General features: G+C 52.5%; 1 protein-coding gene across 4 annotated transcripts in view; it reads right to left on the minus strand.

Annotated features, from left to right (window-relative positions):
* Positions 1–11,651, minus strand: part of KIAA0100 (KIAA0100 ortholog) — a 61,656-nt gene extending 50,005 nt beyond the window's left edge. For 3 of the 4 annotated variants that reach the window (XM_038759038.1, XM_038759037.1, XM_038759039.1), the window contains exons 1-8: positions 11,584–11,651; positions 9,484–9,613; positions 6,395–6,444; positions 4,278–4,425; positions 3,958–4,076; positions 2,485–2,545; positions 2,102–2,285; positions 790–913 (exon numbers count right to left, since the gene is read on the minus strand). In XM_038759038.1, the coding sequence (XP_038614966.1) occupies positions 790–913; positions 2,102–2,285; positions 2,485–2,545; positions 3,958–4,076; positions 4,278–4,425; positions 6,395–6,444; positions 9,484–9,613; positions 11,584–11,651 (884 nt within the window). Of the gene's footprint in view, positions 1–789; positions 914–2,101; positions 2,286–2,484; positions 2,546–3,957; positions 4,142–4,277; positions 4,426–6,394; positions 6,445–9,483; positions 9,614–11,583 lie in introns of those variants that run through there. The other variant, XM_038759040.1, reaches the window with a different exon arrangement.
* Between the last annotated feature and the right edge of the window lie 7,152 nt (positions 11,652–18,803).

Here is an 18,803-nt window from a genome sequence, read left to right on the forward strand (position 1 = left end):
GAGCTGGGCTCAGAGGAGCCAGCGACCGCACGGCTGATCCTGCTAATCGGCGCTATTCACTGAGCCAGCGAACACCGTACCGAGCGCTCGGGCGGGGACAGTACAACCCAGCTGGCAGATACACTCAGTCTGGGTATTATCTGAGCGCTTGTACTAAGCGCTTGGGAAGTACAAGTTGTACACTCGTTCGTATTTATTGAGCGCTCACCGCGTACAGAGCACCGGACTAAGCGCTTGGCTAGAGACATATACAGTCCCCATTCATTCAATCGCATTTATTGAGTGCTTACTGTGTGCGGAGCACTGTACTAAGCGCTTGGGAAGTACAAGTTCGCAACATATAGAGACGGTCCCTACCCAACAGCGGGCTCACAGTCTAGAACTGCAGGAGGCAGGGGTCAGGACGACCCTCCCTCCTTCCCTTCTGGGCTCCCCGATAATAATCAGGATGATGGCATTTATTAAGCGCTTCCTGTGTGCAAAGCGCTGTTCCAAGCGCTGGGGAGGTTACAAGGTAATCAGGTTGTCCCATGTGGGGCTCAAAGTCAAATGTGTTTGTACATATTTATTACTCTTATTTATTTATTTTACTTGTACATATCTATTCTATTTATTTTGTTAGTATGTTTGGTCTTGTTCATCCTGCGGTCTAGAGGGGGAGACTGGCGTTAGAAGTTAATATAAATAGGGTAAATATGTAAGTTAAAGGTCCGTATGTATGCTGGCTGCATCCCAGCTGCTTGGCAACCACAGAGGCCCCGGGAAGCAACCCGGCTCCGGCCCCCTCACCTTTTCTGGCTGTTCATGGACAGCACCACGCTTGTGTTCTCCATCTCCACCTTCACCCGCCCCGGCAGCTGAGTCAGGAGGTCCAGGCCGGGCAGAGTCGGTTCGGCCCGGTCCTCGGCCACCTCTGGAACAGAAAGGACGGCCGGTGGCCCTCCCCGCCGGGCAACCCCAGCCACCCCGGCCCGTCCGTGTTCTGCCTCCCCTCAAACCCCGGGATGTTTCTTTCGGATGAATGGGGAGGGCGGCCGAGTTCCCACTAGACCCCAATTCTTCCGCTAAACTGGAAGCTCCTTGAGGGTGGGCGTTGTATCTGCCAACGCTATTAGCGATCACTCAACCGTATTTATCGAGCAAGCACTTGGGGCAATACAACAGGAGCTCGCTGTGGGCAAGGAATGTCACCGTTTATTATTGTCCTGCACGTTCCCAAGAGTTTAGTACGGTGCTCTGCACACTGTAAGCGCTCAATAAACACGACTGAATGAATGAATGAAAGTAAGCGCTCAACATTCATTCATTCAATTGTATTTACTGAGCGCTTACTGTGGGCGGAGCACTGTGCTAAGCGCTTGGGAAGTCCAAGTCGGCAACATATAGAGACGGTCCCTACCCAACAGCGGGCTCACAGTCTAGAAGGGGGAGACAGAGAACAAAACAAAACATATTAACAAAATAAAATGAATAGAATAAATATGTACAAATAAAATAGAGTAATAAATACGTACAAAGATATATACGTATATACAGGTGCTGTGGGGAGGGGAAGGAGGTAAGATGGGGGATGGGGGGAGGGGGAGAGGAAGGAGGGGGCTCAGTCAACAAATACGACTGAACAAATTAACAGAGTTAGTAATAATACTAATAATAATGATAGCATTTATTATGCGCTTACTATGTGCAAAGCACTGTTCTAAGCGCTGGAGAGGTTACAAGGTGATCAGGTTGTCCCACGGGGGGCTCACAGTTTTAATCCCCATTTTACAGATGAGGTAACTGAGGCACAGAGAAGTGAAGTGACTTGCCCAAGGTCACACAGCTGACAACTGGCGGAGCCTGGATTGGAACCCATGACCTCTGACTCCCAAGCCCGGGCTCTTTCCGCCGAGCCACGCTGTTGGTAGTGAGGTTCCCTGCCCACAGTGAGCTTACATTCACTGTACACGCTCGCTTAGCGCGAGTGCTCCGCACGCAGGAAGCACTCAATAAATCCCACTGCCTGACGCAGTGGTTCTGGTGGTTCTGGGGAAACGGTAAGGTTAGAAAACGCCCGGGGATATGGCGGGTAAACTTCATTTTCTCGAAGGGACCTTACCGCGTCTCGGGGAGGCGGCCAGGGCCAGCTGCTGGCGCAACAGCTGGCTGTGGAAGAGGCCTTCGTGCAGTTCGGCGTGGAGGGCCCACACACCCAGGGTGATGGCTTTCAACCGCCGGGAGCTGAAGCCCAGCTCCACGCAGAGGTCCAGGGCCAGCGACAGCTCCGCCAGGCAGGTGTCCTCCTGCCAGACAGGGCGGGTGGTAACCCGGGCAGGGAGGAGCGGAAACACCCGGGCCCGCCCCAAAGGCCCGGTTGGCATGGCATCACGAGCCAGTAAGCCAGACGTCCGGGGACCGTTTCGGCGACTCGCTCGGAAGGGGTCCGGTCCGAGCCCCCGAAGGACACAGAGGCGGCCGCCGCGGAGGGGTCCGGCCACTTACCGACTGGCCGCTCTTCAGCACTTTGCTGTTGACCTGGCTTAGGCTCACCTCGCAGTCCAGCCTGAGGAGGGGCGGGGGGGTCAGACCACTTGCTGCCCCCCGCCCCAATCCCCGCTTTCCAGAGAGGCAGAACAGAATGCCTTGGAGCAAGCACGCTCCGGACACAGATCCCCCCCCCCGAACTGGGATCAGGCCGCACCGAGGTCTGACGTATCGTCGTCGACGGGATTTACGGAGCGCTTACCGGGCCCTGAGCTCCGTACATATTGTCATCGAAGGTATTTACGGACCGCTTGCCGGGCGCTAAGCTCCGTACTAAGCGCTTGGGAGACAACGTGACAACAGAGGTGGTAGACACCGTCCCAGCCCACGGCGGGTTTACTACTCAGAGGGGGAGATTTTATTATTTAATACAAGTAAATAATAATTTATAATACATTTAAATAATAATAATGTTTGTATTTGTTAAGCGCTTACTATGTGCCTAGCGCTGTTCTAAGCGCTGGGGGGGGATACAAGGTGATCAGGTTGTCCCACGTGGGGCTCACGGTCTTAATCCCCATTTTACAGATGAGGGAACTGAGGCCCAGAGAATAATAATAATCAATCGTATTTATTGAGCGCTTACTGTGTGCAGAGCACTGTACTAAGCACTTGCTTAGTACAAAGCAAAAATATGATTTAAGCAAAGCTTAAATACAATTGATTAATAATAATAATAATAACGGCATTTATTAAGCGCTTACTATGTGCAAAGCACTGTTCTAAGCGCTGGGGGGGGATACAAGGTGATGAGGTTGTCCCACGTGGGGCTCACAGTCTTAATCCCCATTTTACAGATGAGGGAACTGAGGCCCAGAGAATAATAATGATAATAATAATAATAATAATGGCATTTATTAAACGCTTACTATGTGCAGAGCACCGTTCTAAGCGCTGGGGGGGATACAAGGTGATCAGGTTGTCCCACGTGAGGCTCACGGTCTTAATCCCCATTTTCCAGATGAGGGAACTGAGGCCCAGAGAAGTGAAGTGACTGGCCCAAAGTCACCCAGCTGACAAGTGGCGGAGCCGGCATTAGAACCCACGACCTCTGACTCCCAAACCCGGGCTCTTTCCACTGAGCCACGCTGCTTCTAATGCCATCTTCTTAAATAATAACATACTACATGATAATAATATAATAATTTATAGCGCCTTCTAGACCGTGAGCCCACCAGTGGGTAGGGACCGTCGCTATACGTTGCCAACTTGGACTTCCCAAGCGCTTAGTCCAGTGCTCTGCACACAGTAAGCGCTCAATAAATACGATTGATTGATTACAGCCCGGTAAACGGTACTGAACTCAAGCTCTCCCGTCCCTCCGCAGAGCGGAGGGCTTGGGGACTTTCTGCCGGGCAGCCGGAGGTGGTCTCTGCGCCCCGATTCAACGGGGATCCGCACACCACCACCACCCCCCCGCCCGACGCTCACCTCTTCCCATCGCTATCCAGCAGAAAGCGGCTCCGGCTGATTTGGATGTGCCACAGGGACTCTGAAGTGGCCACGTTGAGGACCATGATGTTGACAGAGTCCACGTGGACGGAGAACAGCTGGAGGGAGGAGCGAACATGAGCGGCCGCCAATGGCAGGACGCAATTCCTTTCTTCCTTTCGGACTGGGTGGGAGAGGATAGGGAGATGCCAGGCACCCCTCACCTAGCACGCGGAGGGGGGCACGGCCAGCAACGGAAACGTCGGGGGGGTCGTCGGGGAAGGGAAACGGACGGCGAACGCGGGCGGGGGTATCCTCACCTGGCAGGCGATCCTCAGCAGGGTCGGGCTGAGAGGTAGGTCCTGGGGAGCCCGGCCGCTGCCCCGGGCGAAGGGGGCGGGCAGACGGGGGACGTTGCGTAGGTCGGTTCGGATTCGCACTTCTCCGAAGCACAGGGCCACGTAGTGCCTGCCCACAGAGGGACAGAGACCGCCGTCACTGGTTCCGCTCCCCTATCCTGGACGATGAACCCCCCCCACCCGTGCCCTCTTCACCCCTGGGGGCAAGGCTGAGCCCGCCAAGTTGGGTCTGCCGACGGCTGCCACCTTTGGTCTCACCCAGGGCGGCCAAACGGCCAAGCGCCAGCCCCAGCTCCCGCCAGAGGGGAGAGAAGCATTCATTCATTCACTCAATCATATTTATTGAGCGCTTACTGAGTGCAGAGCACCGGACTAAGCGCTTGGGAAGTCCAAGTTGGCAACTTGAAGCATTCATTCATTCATTCAATCATATTTATTTAGGCCTTCCCAGACTGAGCCCCTTCCTTCCTCTCCCCCTCGTCCCCCTCTCCATCCCCCCATCTTACCTCCTTCCCTTCCCCACAGCACCTGTATATATGTATATATGGTTGTACATATTTATTACTCTATTTATTTATTTATTTATTTTACTTGTACATTTCTATCCTATTTATCTTATTTTGTTGGTATGTTTGGTTCTGTTCTCTGTCTCCCCCTTTTAGACTGTGAGCGCACTGTTGGGTAGGGACTGTCTCTATGTGTTGCCAATTTGTACTTCCCAAGCGCTTAGTACAGTGCTCTGCACATAGTAAGCGCTCAATAAATACAATTGATTGATTGATTGATTGATTGAGCGCTTACTGTGTGCAGAGCACCGGACTAAGCGCTTGGGAAGTCCAAGTTGGCAACTTGAAGCATTCATTCATTCATTCAATCGTATTTATTGAGCGCTTACTGAGTGCAGAGCACCGGACTAAGCGCTTGGGAAGCCCAAGTCGGCAACTTATAGAGACGGTCCCTACCCAACAGGGAGCTCACAGTCTAGAAGATCAATAGAGTAATAAATACGTACAAACATTCATTCATTCATTCAACCGCATTTATTGAGCACTTACTGAGTGCAGAGCACCGGACTAAGCGCTTGGGAAGCCCAAGTTGGCAACATATAGAGATGGTCCCTACCCAACAGTGGGCTCACAGTCTAGAAAATCAATAGAGTAATAAATACATACAAACATTCATTCATTCATTCAACCGTATTTATTGAGCGCTTACTGAGTGCACAGCACCGGACTAAGCGCTTGGGAAGTCCAAGTTGGCAACTTATAGAGATGGTCCCTACCCAACAGTGGGCTCACAGTCTAGAAGATCAATAGAGTAATAAATACGTACAAACATTCACTCATTCATTCAACCGTATTTATTGAGCGCTTACTGTGTGCAGAGCACCGGACTAATCACTTGGGAAATCCAAGTTGGCAACATATAGAGACGGTCCCTACCCAACAGTGGGCTCACAGTCTAGAAGGGGGGAGACAGAGAACAAAACAAAGCATATTAACAAAATAAAATAATTAGAATAAATGTGTACAAATAAAATAGAGTAATAAATGCGTACAAACATATATACATATATACAGGTGCTGTGGGGAGGGGAAGGAGGTAAGGCAGGGGGATGGGGAGGGGTGTGAAGCAAAGAGTGAAGAGAGTCTGCTTCACACCCTCCCACCTCCAGACCCTCTTAAGCATTCATTCATTCATTCATTCGATCGTATTTATTGAGCGCTGTGTGCAGAGCACCGTACTAAGCACTTGGGAAGTACAAGTTGGCAACATATAGAGACGGTCCCTACTCAACAGTGGGCTCACAGTCTAGAAGGGGGAGACAGACAACAAAACAAAACATATTAACAAAATAAAATAGAATATGTACAAATAAAATAAATAAATAGTGGTCCCTACCCAACAGCAGGCTCACAGTCTAGAAGGGGGAGACAGACAACAAAACATATTAACAAAATAAAATAATTAGAATAAATGTGTACAAATAAAATGAATAAATAAAGTAATAGAGTAACAAATAGAGTAATAATAAATAGAGTAAAAGCAGAGAAAAGGGGTGGGAGTGAGGTACTCACGGCAACTCATGGCTTAAGAGCTTGCTGGAAATCCACACGCTGTCAACCTCCTAGAAGGGCACAAGAGGGGCTTTGTGAAGAAGAAGAATAATGGTATTTGTTAAGCGCTTACTACGTGCCAAGCACTGTTCTAAGTGCTCAAGTGACTTTCAGGGGGGGCCCAGATCTGCCAGGTGCACGACAGGGTTACGTGGGCACCTCAGGGTGGGAGACAGGATGGGAAATTCATTGCTTTGCACATAATAAGCGCTTAATAAATGCCATCATTATTATTTTCATTCAATCGTATTTACTGAGCACTTACTGCAGGCAGAGCACTGTACTAAGTGCTTGGAAAGTACAACTCAGCAATAAGGAGACTTCCCCTAGGCCTCTTGGCTAGGGGCCACTGGAATGGCTCAAGGGCCTCCTTGGAGCAGGATCCAGCTGTGGGAAATTGACTCCTTTGTACATAGTAAGCACTTAATAAATGCCATCATTATCATTATTACTATTCATTCAATCGTATTTACTGAGCACTTACTGCATGCAGGGCACTGTACTAAGTGCTTGGAAAGTACGATTCAGCAATAAGGAGACTTCCCCTAGCCAAGGGCTACCGGAATGGCTCAAGGGCCTCCTTGTACATAGTAAGCGCTTTAATAAGTGCCATTATTATTATTCATTCAATCATATTTACTGAGCGCGTACTGCACGCAGGGCACTGTACTAAGTGCTTGGAAAGTACGATTCAGCAATAAGGAGACTTCCCCTAGCCAAGGGCTACCGGAATGGCTCAAGGGCCTCCTTGGAGCAGGATCCAGCTGTGGGAAATTCATTGCTTTGTACATAGTAAGCGCTTAATAAATGCCATCATTATTATTATTAGTCATTCAACCGTATTTACTGAGCACGTACTGCACGCAGGGCACTGTACTAAGTGCTTGGAAAGTACGATTCAGCAATAAGGAGACTTCCCCTAGCCAAGGGCTACCGGAATGGCTCAAGGGCCTCCTTGTACATAGTAAGCGCTTTAATAAGTGCCATTATTATTATTCATTCGATCATATTTACTGAGCGCGTACTGCACGCAGGGCACTGTACTAAGTGCTTGGAAAGTACGATTCAGCAATAAGGAGACTTCCCCTAGCCAAGGGCTACCGGAATGGCTCAAGGGCCTCCTTGGAGCAGGATCCAGCTGTGGGAAATTCATTGCTTTGTACATAGTAAGCACATGCCATCATTATTATTATTATTCATTCAATTGCATTTACTGAGCGCGTACTGCACGCAGGGCACTGTCCTAAGTGCTTGGAAAGTACGATTCAGCAATAAGGAGACTTTCCCTAGCCAAGGGCTACCGGAATGGCTCAAGGGCCTCCTTGTACATAGTAAGCGCTTTAATAAGTGCCATTATTATTATTCATTCGATCATATTTACTGAGCGCGTACTGCACGCAGGGCACTGTACTAAGTGCTTGGAAAGTACGATTCAGCAATAAGGAGACTTCCCCTAGCCAAGGGCTACCGGAATGGCTCAAGGGCCTCCTTGGAGCAGGATCCAGCTGTGGGAAATTCATTGCTTTGTACATAGTAAGCGCTTAATAAATGCCATCATTATTATTATTAGTCATTCAACCGTATTTACTGAGCGCGTACTGCATGCAGGGCACTGTACTAAGTGCTTGGAAAGTACGATTCAGCAATAAGGAGACTTCCCCTAGCCAAGGGCTACCGGAATGGCTCAAGGGCCTCCTTGGAGCAGGATCCAGCTGAGGGAAATTCATTGCTCTGTACATAGTAAGTGCTTAATAAATGCCATCATTATTATTATTAGTCATTCAACCGTATTTACTGAGCGCGTACTGCACGCAGGGCACTGTACTAAGTGCTTGGAAAGTACGATTCAGCAATAAGGAGACTTCCCCCAGCCAAGGGCTACCGGAATGGCTCAAGGACCTCCTTGTACATAGTAAGCGCTTTAATAAATGCCATTATTATTATTCATTCGATCGTATTTACTGAGCATGTACTGCACGCAGGGCACTGTACTAAATGCTTGGAAAGCACGATTCAGCAATAAGGAGACTTCCCCCAGCCAAGGGCTACCGGAATGGCTCAAGGACCTCCTTGTACATAGTAAGCGCTTTAATAAATGCCATTATTATTATTCATTCGATCGTATTTACTGAGCGCGTACTGCACGCAGGGCACTGTACTAAGTGCTTGGAAAGTACGATTCAGCAATAAGGAGACTTCCCCTAGCCAAGGGCTACCGGAATGGCTCAAGGACCTCCTTGTACATAGTAAGCGCTTTAATAAATGCCATTATTATTATTCATTCGATCGTATTTACTGAGCGCGTACTGCACGCAGGGCACTGTACTAAGTGCTTGGAAAGTACGATTCAGCAATAAGGAGACTTCCCCTAACCAAGGGCTACCGGAATGGCTCAAGGGCCTCCTTGGAGCAGGATCCAGCTGTGGGAAATTCATTGCTCTGTACATAGTAAGTGCTTAATAAATGCCATCATTATTATTATTAGTCATTCAACCGTATTTACTGAGCACGTACTGCACGCAGGGCACTGTACTAAGTGCTTGGAAAGTACGATTCAGCAATAAGGAGACGTCCCCTAGCCAAGGGCTACCGGAATGGCTCAAGGGCCTCCTTGTACATAGTAAGCGCTTTAATAAGTGCCATTATTATTATTCATTCGATCGTATTTACTGAGCATGTACTGCACGCAGGGCACTGTACTAAATGCTTGGAAAGCACGATTCAGCAATAAGGAGACTTCCCCTAGCCAAGGGCTACCGGAATGGCTCAAGGGCCTCCTTGGAGCAGGATCCAGCTGTGGGAAATTCATTGCTTTGTACATAGTAAGTGCTTAATAAATGCCATCATTATTATTATTAGTCATTCAACCGTATTTACTGAGCACGTACTGCACGCAGAGCACTGTACTAAGTGCTTGGAAAGCACGATTCAGCAATAAGGAGACTTCCCCTAGCCAAGGGCTACCGGAATGGCTCCAGGGCCTCCTTGGAGGGATCAGGGGCGAGGGTGCCCAGTTTTTCGAGGATGGGGGGGGTGACCCTAGGACCCACCACCGTCTGCGGGTGCTGCTGGAACTTGAGGCTGACGTTCTGGATCCAGAAAAAGCCGAAGGAGCCGATCTTCAGTTCGGCCCGCAGCCTCCGCTGGCACCACCTGGTAGCCAAGCGGACCACCAGCCACCTGCCGAGAGATCCCGGTGAGCGGGCACTGCCCGGCGGACGCCCACAACGGTCCCCGAAGGGCACCGGAGGGCAGGGCGGGGTGGGGGCCGGGGCCGAGCGCTCTTTGGGAGAACCCTCACCCCGCTCTTTCCTCAACGACCGGCCTCAACTCTCGCCCCCGGTCACCGACATCAAAACCACTCTGTGGCAAAGATCAATCGGATTTATTGAGCGCCTACTGTGTGCAGAGCACTGTACTAAGCGCTTGGGAAGTCCAAGTCGGCAACATATAGAGACGGTCCCTACCCAACAGTGGGCTCACAGTCTAGATGACCTCCGGGCCAGCGTGGCTCAGTGGAAAGAGCCCGGGCTTGGGAGTCAGGGGTCACGGGTTCGAATCCCGGCTCTGCCACTTGTCAGCCGGGTGAACTCGGGCAAGCCACTTCACTTCTCTGGGCCTCGGTTCCCTCATCTGTAAACTGGGGATTGACTGTGAGCCCCATGTGGGACAACCCGATCATGCTGTATTCCCCCCCCAGCGCTCAGTACAGTGCTTTGCACATAGTAAGCGCTTAAATGCCATCAGTCATCACCATCAATCGTATTTATCAATCAGTGTACACATCAATCAGCGTGGCTCAGTGGAAAGAGTGCGGGCTTTGGAGGCAGAGGTCACGGGTTCGAATCCCGGCTCCGCCACACGTCTGCTGTGTGACCTTGGGCAAGCCACTTCACTTCTCTGAGCCTCGGTTCCCTCATCTGTAAAATGGGGATTGACTGTGGGCCCCACGTGGGACCTGATCACGTTGTATCCCCCCCCCCAGCGCTCAGTACAGTGCTTTGCACATAGTAAGCGCTTAACAAATGGCCATCAGCGTGGCTCAAGTGGAAAGAGCGCGGGCTTGGGGGTCAGAGGTCACGGGTTCGAATCCCGGCCCCGCCACTTGTCAGCCGGGTGACCTTGGGCGAGCCACTTCGCTTCTCCGGGCCTCGGTTCCCTCATCCGTCAAATGGGGATGAAGACCGTGAGCCCCAAGCGGGACAACCCCATCACCCTGTGGCCCCCGCAGCGCTTAGAACGGCGCTTGGCACAGAGCAAGCGCTTCACAGATGCCATTGAAAAAGACAAAAAAAAGAGAGGAGGGAGGGATTCGGGGCGCAGCGGCCTCCCCGGGCCCGCTGGGGGTCCCGCCTGCCCCCCCCCCGCCCCCCCAGCCCGGGTGTGTGTGTCCGTCCCCGGTGGGCGGGCGCAGGTCTCGGTGCCTGCCTGTCAGGCCCCGGCTGGGCTGGGCTGGGCTGGGCTGGGCAGGCCCCGGCCCAGGGAGGCGCTGGGGGCCGTTAGCCCGCGGGGCCCGGGGGGGGAACGGGGGATGGGGATGGGGATGGGGGGGGGCCGCCCCCTCCTCCACCACCTCCCCCCTTCCGCCGCGCGCCCCCGCCTCAGCCCCTTCTCCTCAGCTCCCCCTTCTCCTCAGCTCCCCCTCCTCCTCAGCCCCTCAGCCCCTTCTCCTCAGCTCCCCCTTCTCCTCAGCCCCTTCTCCTCAGCTCCCCCTCCTCCTTAGCCCCTTCTCCTCCCTCCCCCTTCTCTCCTCAGCTCCCCCTCCTCCTCAGCCCCTCACAGCCCCTCCTCCTCAGCCCCTTCTCCTCAGCTCCCCCTTCTCCTCAGCTCCCCCTTCTCCTCAGCCCCTCTTCTCCTCAGCTCCCCCTCCTCCTCAGCCCCTTCTCCTCAGCTCCCCCTTCTCCTCAGCTCCTCCTCCTCCCCCTTCCGCGCGCCCCCTCCTCCTCCCCCTCAGCCCCTCCCCTTCCCCTCAGCTCCCCGTCCTCCCCCTCCCTTCCGCGCGCGCCCCCTCCTCCTCCCCCTCAGCCCCCCGCGCGCGCCCGCCCCTCGGCCCCTCCCCCTCCGCTCCCCGTCCTCCCCCTCCTCAGCCCCCCCCCCCCCCCCCCCCCCCGCCCTTGGCCCGCGGCCCGCCCGCCCGCCCGGCCTCTCACCGGCCCAGGAAGAGAGCGCCGAGGGCGGCCAGCAACAGGGCCCCCAGCGCGCCCACCAGCAGCGGCATCGCGGGCCCCCGGACCGGCCCCCGGCCCTTCTCCCGGCCAGGCCCGGCCCCTCCCCAGGCCCGGTGCGCCGCCTCCGGGGGCCGACCAGCCGTGGGCGCGGAAGACAGCGCGCGCCCCGCCCCGCCCCGCCCGGGCCGAACAGTCGCTTGCGCGGAGTGAAGACGGTTCTCCTCGCTCCGCCCCCTCAGCCCGCCATCAGCCCGCCTCCTCCTCCTCCTCCTCCCCGTCAGCCCTCCCTCAGCCCGCCTCCTCCTCCTCCCCGTCAGCCCTCCCTCAGCCCGCCTCCTCCTCCTCCCCCTCAGCCCTCCCTCAGCCCGCCTCCTCCTCCTCGCCGTCAGCCCTCCCTCAGCCCGCCTCCTCCTCAGCCCTTCCTCCTCCCCCTCAGGTTTTCTCCCCCTCAGCCCTCCCTCGCCCCGCCTCAGCCCTCCCTCGCCCCGCCTCCTCCTCCTCCCTCCCCTTCAGACCGCTTCCTCCTCAGCCCTCCATCCTCCCCCTCAGCCCCCCTCCTCCCCCTCTTCCTCCTCCCCCTAAGCCCTCCCTCAGCCCGCCTCCTCCCCCTCAGCCCGCCTCTTCCTCCTCAGTTTTTCTCCTCCGCGGTCCTCCTCCTCAGCGGTCCTCCTCCTCAGCCCTCCCTCGCCTCCTCAGTTTTCTTCCTCCTCAGCCCTCTTCCTCCTCCCCCTCAGCCCACCTCCTCCTTCTCTCCCTCAGCCCTCTTCCTCCTCCCCTTCAGCCCGCCACTTCCTCCTCAGCCCTTCTCCTCAGTTCTCCTCCCGCCCAGCCCTCCTCCTCCTCCCCCTCAGCCCTCCCTCCTCCCCTGCATCCCGCAACCTCCTCAGTTGCCCTCCTCCCTCTTCCTCCTCCCACTCAGCCCCCCTCAGCCGTCCTCCTCCTCATCCCTCCTCCTCCTCCTCCTCACCCTTCCCCGTCCTCCTCAGCCCTTCTCCCTCCTCAGCCCTCCTCCCTCTCAACCCCCATCCTCCTCCTCAGCCTTAATAATAATAATAATAATAATGGCATTTATTAGGCGCTTACTATGTGCAAAGCCCTGTTCTAAGCGCTGGGGAGGTTACAAGGTGATCAGGTTGTCCCACGGGGGGCTCACAGTCTTCATCCCCATTTTCCAGATGAGGGAACTGAGGCACAGGGAAGTGAAGTGACTTGCCCAAAGTCACCCAGCTGACAATTGGCAGAGCAGGGATTTGAACCCATGACCTCTGACTCCAAAGCCCGGGCTCTTTCCACTGAGCCGGAGCCTGCCTTCCTCCTTCTCCTCAGCCCTCCTCCTCCCCATCCACCTCAGCCCTTTCATCTCCTCAGCCCTCCTCCTCATCCTTTCATCCTTCCTCCTTCTCAGCCCTCCTCCTCCCCACCCTTCCTCCTCCTCCTCATCCTTTCATCCTTCCTCCTTCTCAGCCCTCCTCCTCCCCACCCTTCCTCCTCCTCCCCCTCAGCCCTCTTCCTCCTCCACTTCATTTCTTCCTCCTCAGCCCTCCTCCCTCTCAACCCCCATCCTCCTCCTCAGCCTTCCTCCCCCTCCACCTCAGCCCTTACTTCTCCTCAGCCCTCTTCCTCCCCACCCTTCCTCCTCCTCCTCATCCTTTCATCCTTCCTCCTCCTCAGCCCTCCTCCTCCCCACCCTTCCTCCTCCTCCCCCTCAGCCCTCTTCCTCCTCCACTTCATTTCTTCCTCCTCAGCCCTCCTCCCTCTCAACCCCCATCCTCCTCCTCAGCCTTCCTCCCCCTCCACCTCAGCCCTTACTTCTCCTCAGCCCTCCTCCTCCTCATCCTTCCTCCCTCTCAGCCCTCCTCCTCCACCTCAGCCCTTCTTCTCCTCCCCCTTCCTCCTCCTCCCCCTCCACCCTTTCTTCTCCTCAGCCTTCCTCTTCAGCCTTTTCTCCTCCTCCCCCTTCCTCCTCCTCAGCCCTCCTCCTCACCCTTCCTCCTCCTCAGCCCTCCTCCTCCTCAGCCCTCCTCCCCCTTTCTTCTCCTCCTCCCCCTACACCTCAGCCCTTTCTTCTTAGAGAAGCAGCGTGGCGCAGTGGAAAGAGCCCGGGCTTTGGAGTCAGAGGTCATGGGTTCAAATCCCAGCTCTGCCAATTGTCAGCTGTGTGACCTTGGGCAAGTCACTTAACTTCTCTGGGCCTCAGTTACCTCATCTGTGAAATGGGGATGAAGACTGTGAGCCCCCTGTGGGGCAACCTGATTGCCTTGTAACCTCCCCAGCGCTTAGAACAGTGCTCTGCACATAGTAAGCGCTTAATAAATGCCATCATTATTATTTTTATTCTCCTCCTCCCTCTCCACCTCAGCCCTTTCTTCTCCTCAGTCCTCCTCCTCCTCCTCCCCCTCAGCCCTTTCTCCTCCTCAGCCCTCCTCCCTCTCAACCCCCATCCTCGCCCTCAGCCCTCCTCCTCCTCAGCCCTTCCTCCTCCTCCCCTTCAGCCCTCTTCCTCCTCAGCCCTCCTTCCCACCCCTCTTCCTCAGTCCTCCTCCTCCTCCTCAGCAATTCCTCCCCTTCCACAAGGATTGGGTCCACCACCCTCCAGCCTGCTTCCAGAACCCGGGGCTGGACATCCCCTAGTCCATTTCTAGCATGGGCTGGGAGTGAGAAGGACATGGATTCTAATCCCGGCTCCGCCACTTGTCTGCTGTGTGACCTTGGGTAAGTCACTTCACTGAGCCTCAGAGACCTCATCTGTAAAATGGGGATTAAAACTGGGAGCCCCATGTGGGACGCGGATTGCGTCCAACCCGGTTAGCTTATATCTTCTAGACTGGGAGCCCGCTGTTGGGTAGGGACCGTCTCTATATGTTGCCAACTTGGACTTCCCAAGCGCTTAGTCCAGTGCTCTGCACACAGTAAGCGCTCAATAAATACGATTGAATGACTAAATGCTGTTATTATTATCAGTGCGTAGAACAGCGCTTTGCACATAGTAAGCGCTTAATTCTATTTATTTTATTTTGTTAATATGTTTTGTTGTCCGTCTCCCCCTTCTAGATTGTGAGCCCGCTGTTGGGTAGGGACCGTCTCTATATGTTGCCAACTTGGACTTCCCAAGCGCTTAGTACAGTGCTGTGCACACAGTAAGCGCTCAATAAATACGATTGAATGACTAAATGCTGTTATTATTATCAGTGCTTAGAACAGTGCTTTGCACATAGTAAGCGCTTAATTCTATTTATTCTATTTTATTTTGTTGATGTGTTTTGTTGTCCGTCTCCCCCTTCTAGACTGTGAGCCCGCTGTTGGGTAGGGACCGTCTCTAGATGTTGCCAACTTGTACTTCCCAGGCGCTTAGTACAGTGCTCTGCACACAGTAAGCGCTCAATAAATACGATTGAATGAATAAATGCTATTATTATTATCAGTGCTTAGAAAAGTGCTTTGCACATAGCGCTTAATTCTATTTATTCTATTTATTTTATTTTGTTGATATGTTTTGTTGTCCGTCTCCCCCTTCTAGACTGTGAGCCCGCTGTTGGGTAGGGACCGTCTCTAGATGTTGCCAACTTGTACTTCCCAGGCGCTTAGTACAGTGCTCTGCACACAGTAAGCGCTCAATAAATACGATTGAATGAATAAATGCTATTATTATTATCAGTGCTTAGAAAAGTGCTTTGCACATAGCGCTTAATTCTATTTATTCTATTTATTTTATTTTGTTGATATGTTTTGTTGTCTGTCTCCCCCTTCTAGACTGTGAGCCCGCTGTTGGGGAGGACCGTCTCTAGATGTTGCCAACTTGTACTTCCCAAGCGCTTAGTACAGTGCTCTGCACACAGTAAGCACTCAATAAATATGATTGAATAAATAAATGCTATTATTATTATCAGTGCTTAGAACAGTGCTTTGCACATAGCGCTTAATTCTATTTATTCTATTTATTTTATTTTGTTAATATGTTTTGTTGTCCGTCTCCCCCTTCTAGACTATGAGCCCGCTGTTGGGTAGGACCGTCTCTAGATGTTGCCAACTTGTACTTCCCAAGCGCTTAGTATAGTGCTTTGCACACAGTAAGCGCTCAATAAATACGATTGAATGCATGAATGAATGGATGAATGAATGAAAGGAGGGGTGGGAATGATTAGGCAGAACCAGACAGCTCTTCCAGTATCTCGTTAGCTAGACTGACATTCCTTGAGGAAAATTGCCAAGAAGCCGGAAGGCCCCAGAGCCAGGAAAGGCAGGAGCCACCCTGTAGAGAGGAGGCGGAGGCCTCCGGAAAACCGTTTCCCCAATCCAGGTAGACTTAGGAAGGAAAAAACAGAAAACCATAAAAATAGAGGCTGCAGAGGAAGGCTGGGGGGAGTTAAAAGGAAAGGGACACTTCCTCCCCAGTGTCCACACCCTTTTCCACAACTGATCCCGGAGGACAGCAGGACGGGGGACACTTAGGAGAAAGAGTAGCCAAGGGCCGGCATGGGGGCATCACAATGAAGGGAGAAAGCAGTGTTACCCCTCAATGGGGGAGCAGAAGATACAAGATAAGGGGCATAGTACAGTGCTCTGCACACAGTAAGCGCTCAGTAAATACGACTGAATGACTGAAAGGGGCTGAGGACTCGGGAGTACTGACGTAGACATCCCTGTGCGGGACTTCTAGACTGTGAGCCCACTGTTGGGGAGAGACCGTCTCTATATGTTGCCAACTTGTACTTCCCCAGCGCTTAGTACAGTGCTCTGCACACAGTAAGCGCTCAATAAATACGACTGAATGAATGAATGAATGACTCTACCCCCAGACTCCTCTTCTTCAGCACTGCTCGGCCCCCTCCTAAATTAGACCAGAATGTGAGGAGGAAGGCTGAGAATAGGGTTAAATGTTTTATTGTAGGCTCCTGGAGGGCAGGGGTATGTATTCATTCAATCGTATTTGTTGAGCGCTTACTGTGTGCAGAGCACTGTACTAAGCGCTTGGGAAATACAAGTTGGCAACATGTATGTATGGGTTCCTTTGCTGTGTTTCTCAGGATTAAGCAAACCGGAACTGACAACCTCTTATCTCAATCTCAGGGAGTCACCCATTATAATCCTCAGGAGAAGCAGCGTGGCTCAGTGGAAAGAGCCCGGGCTTGGGAGTCAGAGGTCATGGGTTCAAATCCCAGCTCTGCCGCTTGTCAGCCTTGTGACTTTGGGCAAGTCACTTAACTTCTCTGTGCCTCAGTTACCTTATCTGGAAAATGGGGATGAAGACTGTGAGCCCCCGTGGGACAACCTAATCTCCTTGTAACCACCCCAGCACTTAGAATAGTGCTTTGCACATAGTAAGTGCTTAATAAATGCCATCATTATTATTCACCGGGCTCCCCAGCCAGGCAGAGACAAAAATGAAGGAGAGCACCCATCCTTTTTCAATCACATTTCAGTCGGTTGTATTTGTTGAGTGCTAACTGTATGCAGAGCAATGTACTGAGTTATTGAGAGAGTACAATATAATATAGCGGACATCCCCTGCCCACAACAAGCTTATGGTCTTTTTCCTTCCAGGTTCAAGGAAGGTTTTGAATTTTACGATATTTTCTGCTGTGTTTTTCCACTTAATGGCTATTCCCTTTCACTTCTCACCCTTCCTGAAGGTGACCCTCAATTAGATACCCATCACGGCCCCTTTCTCTTCTTCCTTTGCCATCTCTCCCTCAGAGCCTTACAATATTTCAGCTTCTTGGTTTCAATTTCCTCCTCAGTTTATCTGGCTCAAAACTGCTACCCCATTGTCAATACTAGTATTTATGGGATGCCCACTCCACTTTTCTCTCTCCAGTCCAGCCAGATAGCCTGTTGCTCTTACTGCTCTGTTTCCTCTTTAGGATAACCAGACCATCCGCCCCAACCCTCCCCTTTTTCTGTCCCTGTCGGGTCTCTGTCATCTCAATTTGCACTCTAACCCCTCCTACTTTCAACCTGATTGACTGATAATCTACAATATTTACTTCCTGTCACTTTGCTTTCTGTGAATCCTCCTGACAATCGCTCTTCACGATCTCAATTTCTACTGCTTCAATTTATGCCTTTCCCCAAAGCCCGCTGGTAAAACTACCTCCCTCAGCAATTACCCCTACTCTCTACTTTGATGGTGCTCTTTATTTTCAGGGTCCTTTGCCTCAAGTTTCCTCCATCTCTTCTTGTTCCCCTCCCTAAGGCCCATTTTCAGACAAGCTCTTGGGTTTCCATCTCACACACCACCCTAACTGCCCAGAAAGCTACTGCTTTTGACTCCTTCTCCAGACTCACATCATTCCGAAAGCCTTTCCCGCTCTAACCATCCCCAGGTCTGGATGACAGGGACTGCAGGTTCAAAACACTGTTGGATTGACAGGGCCTTGGGACCGGAGGAGAAAATGTGGGGAAGAGGATATGAGGAGCAGAAGTTCCTTTACTACCGCCATGCCACCTTTCTTCCAACTCTGAAGCAGAGCTGTGTTCCAAACCACTTCACAGATGTTAACCACAAAGGAAAAATAGAGAACAGAAGCAGCGTGGCCTAGTGGATAAATCACAGGACTGGGAGTCAGAAGGACCTGGCTTCTAATCCCAGCTCCGCCGTCTGTCTGCTGCGTGATCTCGGCTAAGTTAACTTCCCTTTGCCTCAGTTTCCTCATCGGTTAAAGGAGGATTAGGACTGTGAGCCCCATGTGGGACATGGACTGTGTCCAGCGTGATTAGCTTGTATTTGCCTCAGCGCCTACTACAGTGCCTGGCACATAAGTGCTTAACAGATATCATTAAAAAAATAAAAGTCACTTAAGCCTAAAATAAAGTTGATCGTCCATGCTCTCCTGTAGAACATTAGCAGGACTCGGCAGGCCCAAGAAGTATGAGAGGTGAGATGAGCTGAGGACAGAAGCTTCTCTTTGCTCTTGGTAGAGAAGTCTGTTCTCCCCTAAGGGGAAAATGGCACCGGTTTAGACCCGGAGGGGCAACCCCAGTAGACCTCTCTGACCACTAGGCTTTTCCCTCCCCCATCCCAATTTCCCGGACACCCGAGGTGGTCACTTTACCATCATGGATTATACTTCAGTCAGGTTGATTGGTACTCAGATGCCACGTGAAGGAGCGAGGGGTGGAGCTCAAAAGCCGCCTTCCGTGTCCTGGTAAAGTCAGCCGCCGAACACCTCCCCGCAAATCTTGAGTCCCATCATTATCAGGGT

Source organism: Tachyglossus aculeatus, chromosome 17 (genome assembly GCF_015852505.1).
Source record: "Tachyglossus aculeatus isolate mTacAcu1 chromosome 17, mTacAcu1.pri, whole genome shotgun sequence".
NCBI lineage: Eukaryota > Metazoa > Chordata > Mammalia > Monotremata > Tachyglossidae > Tachyglossus > Tachyglossus aculeatus.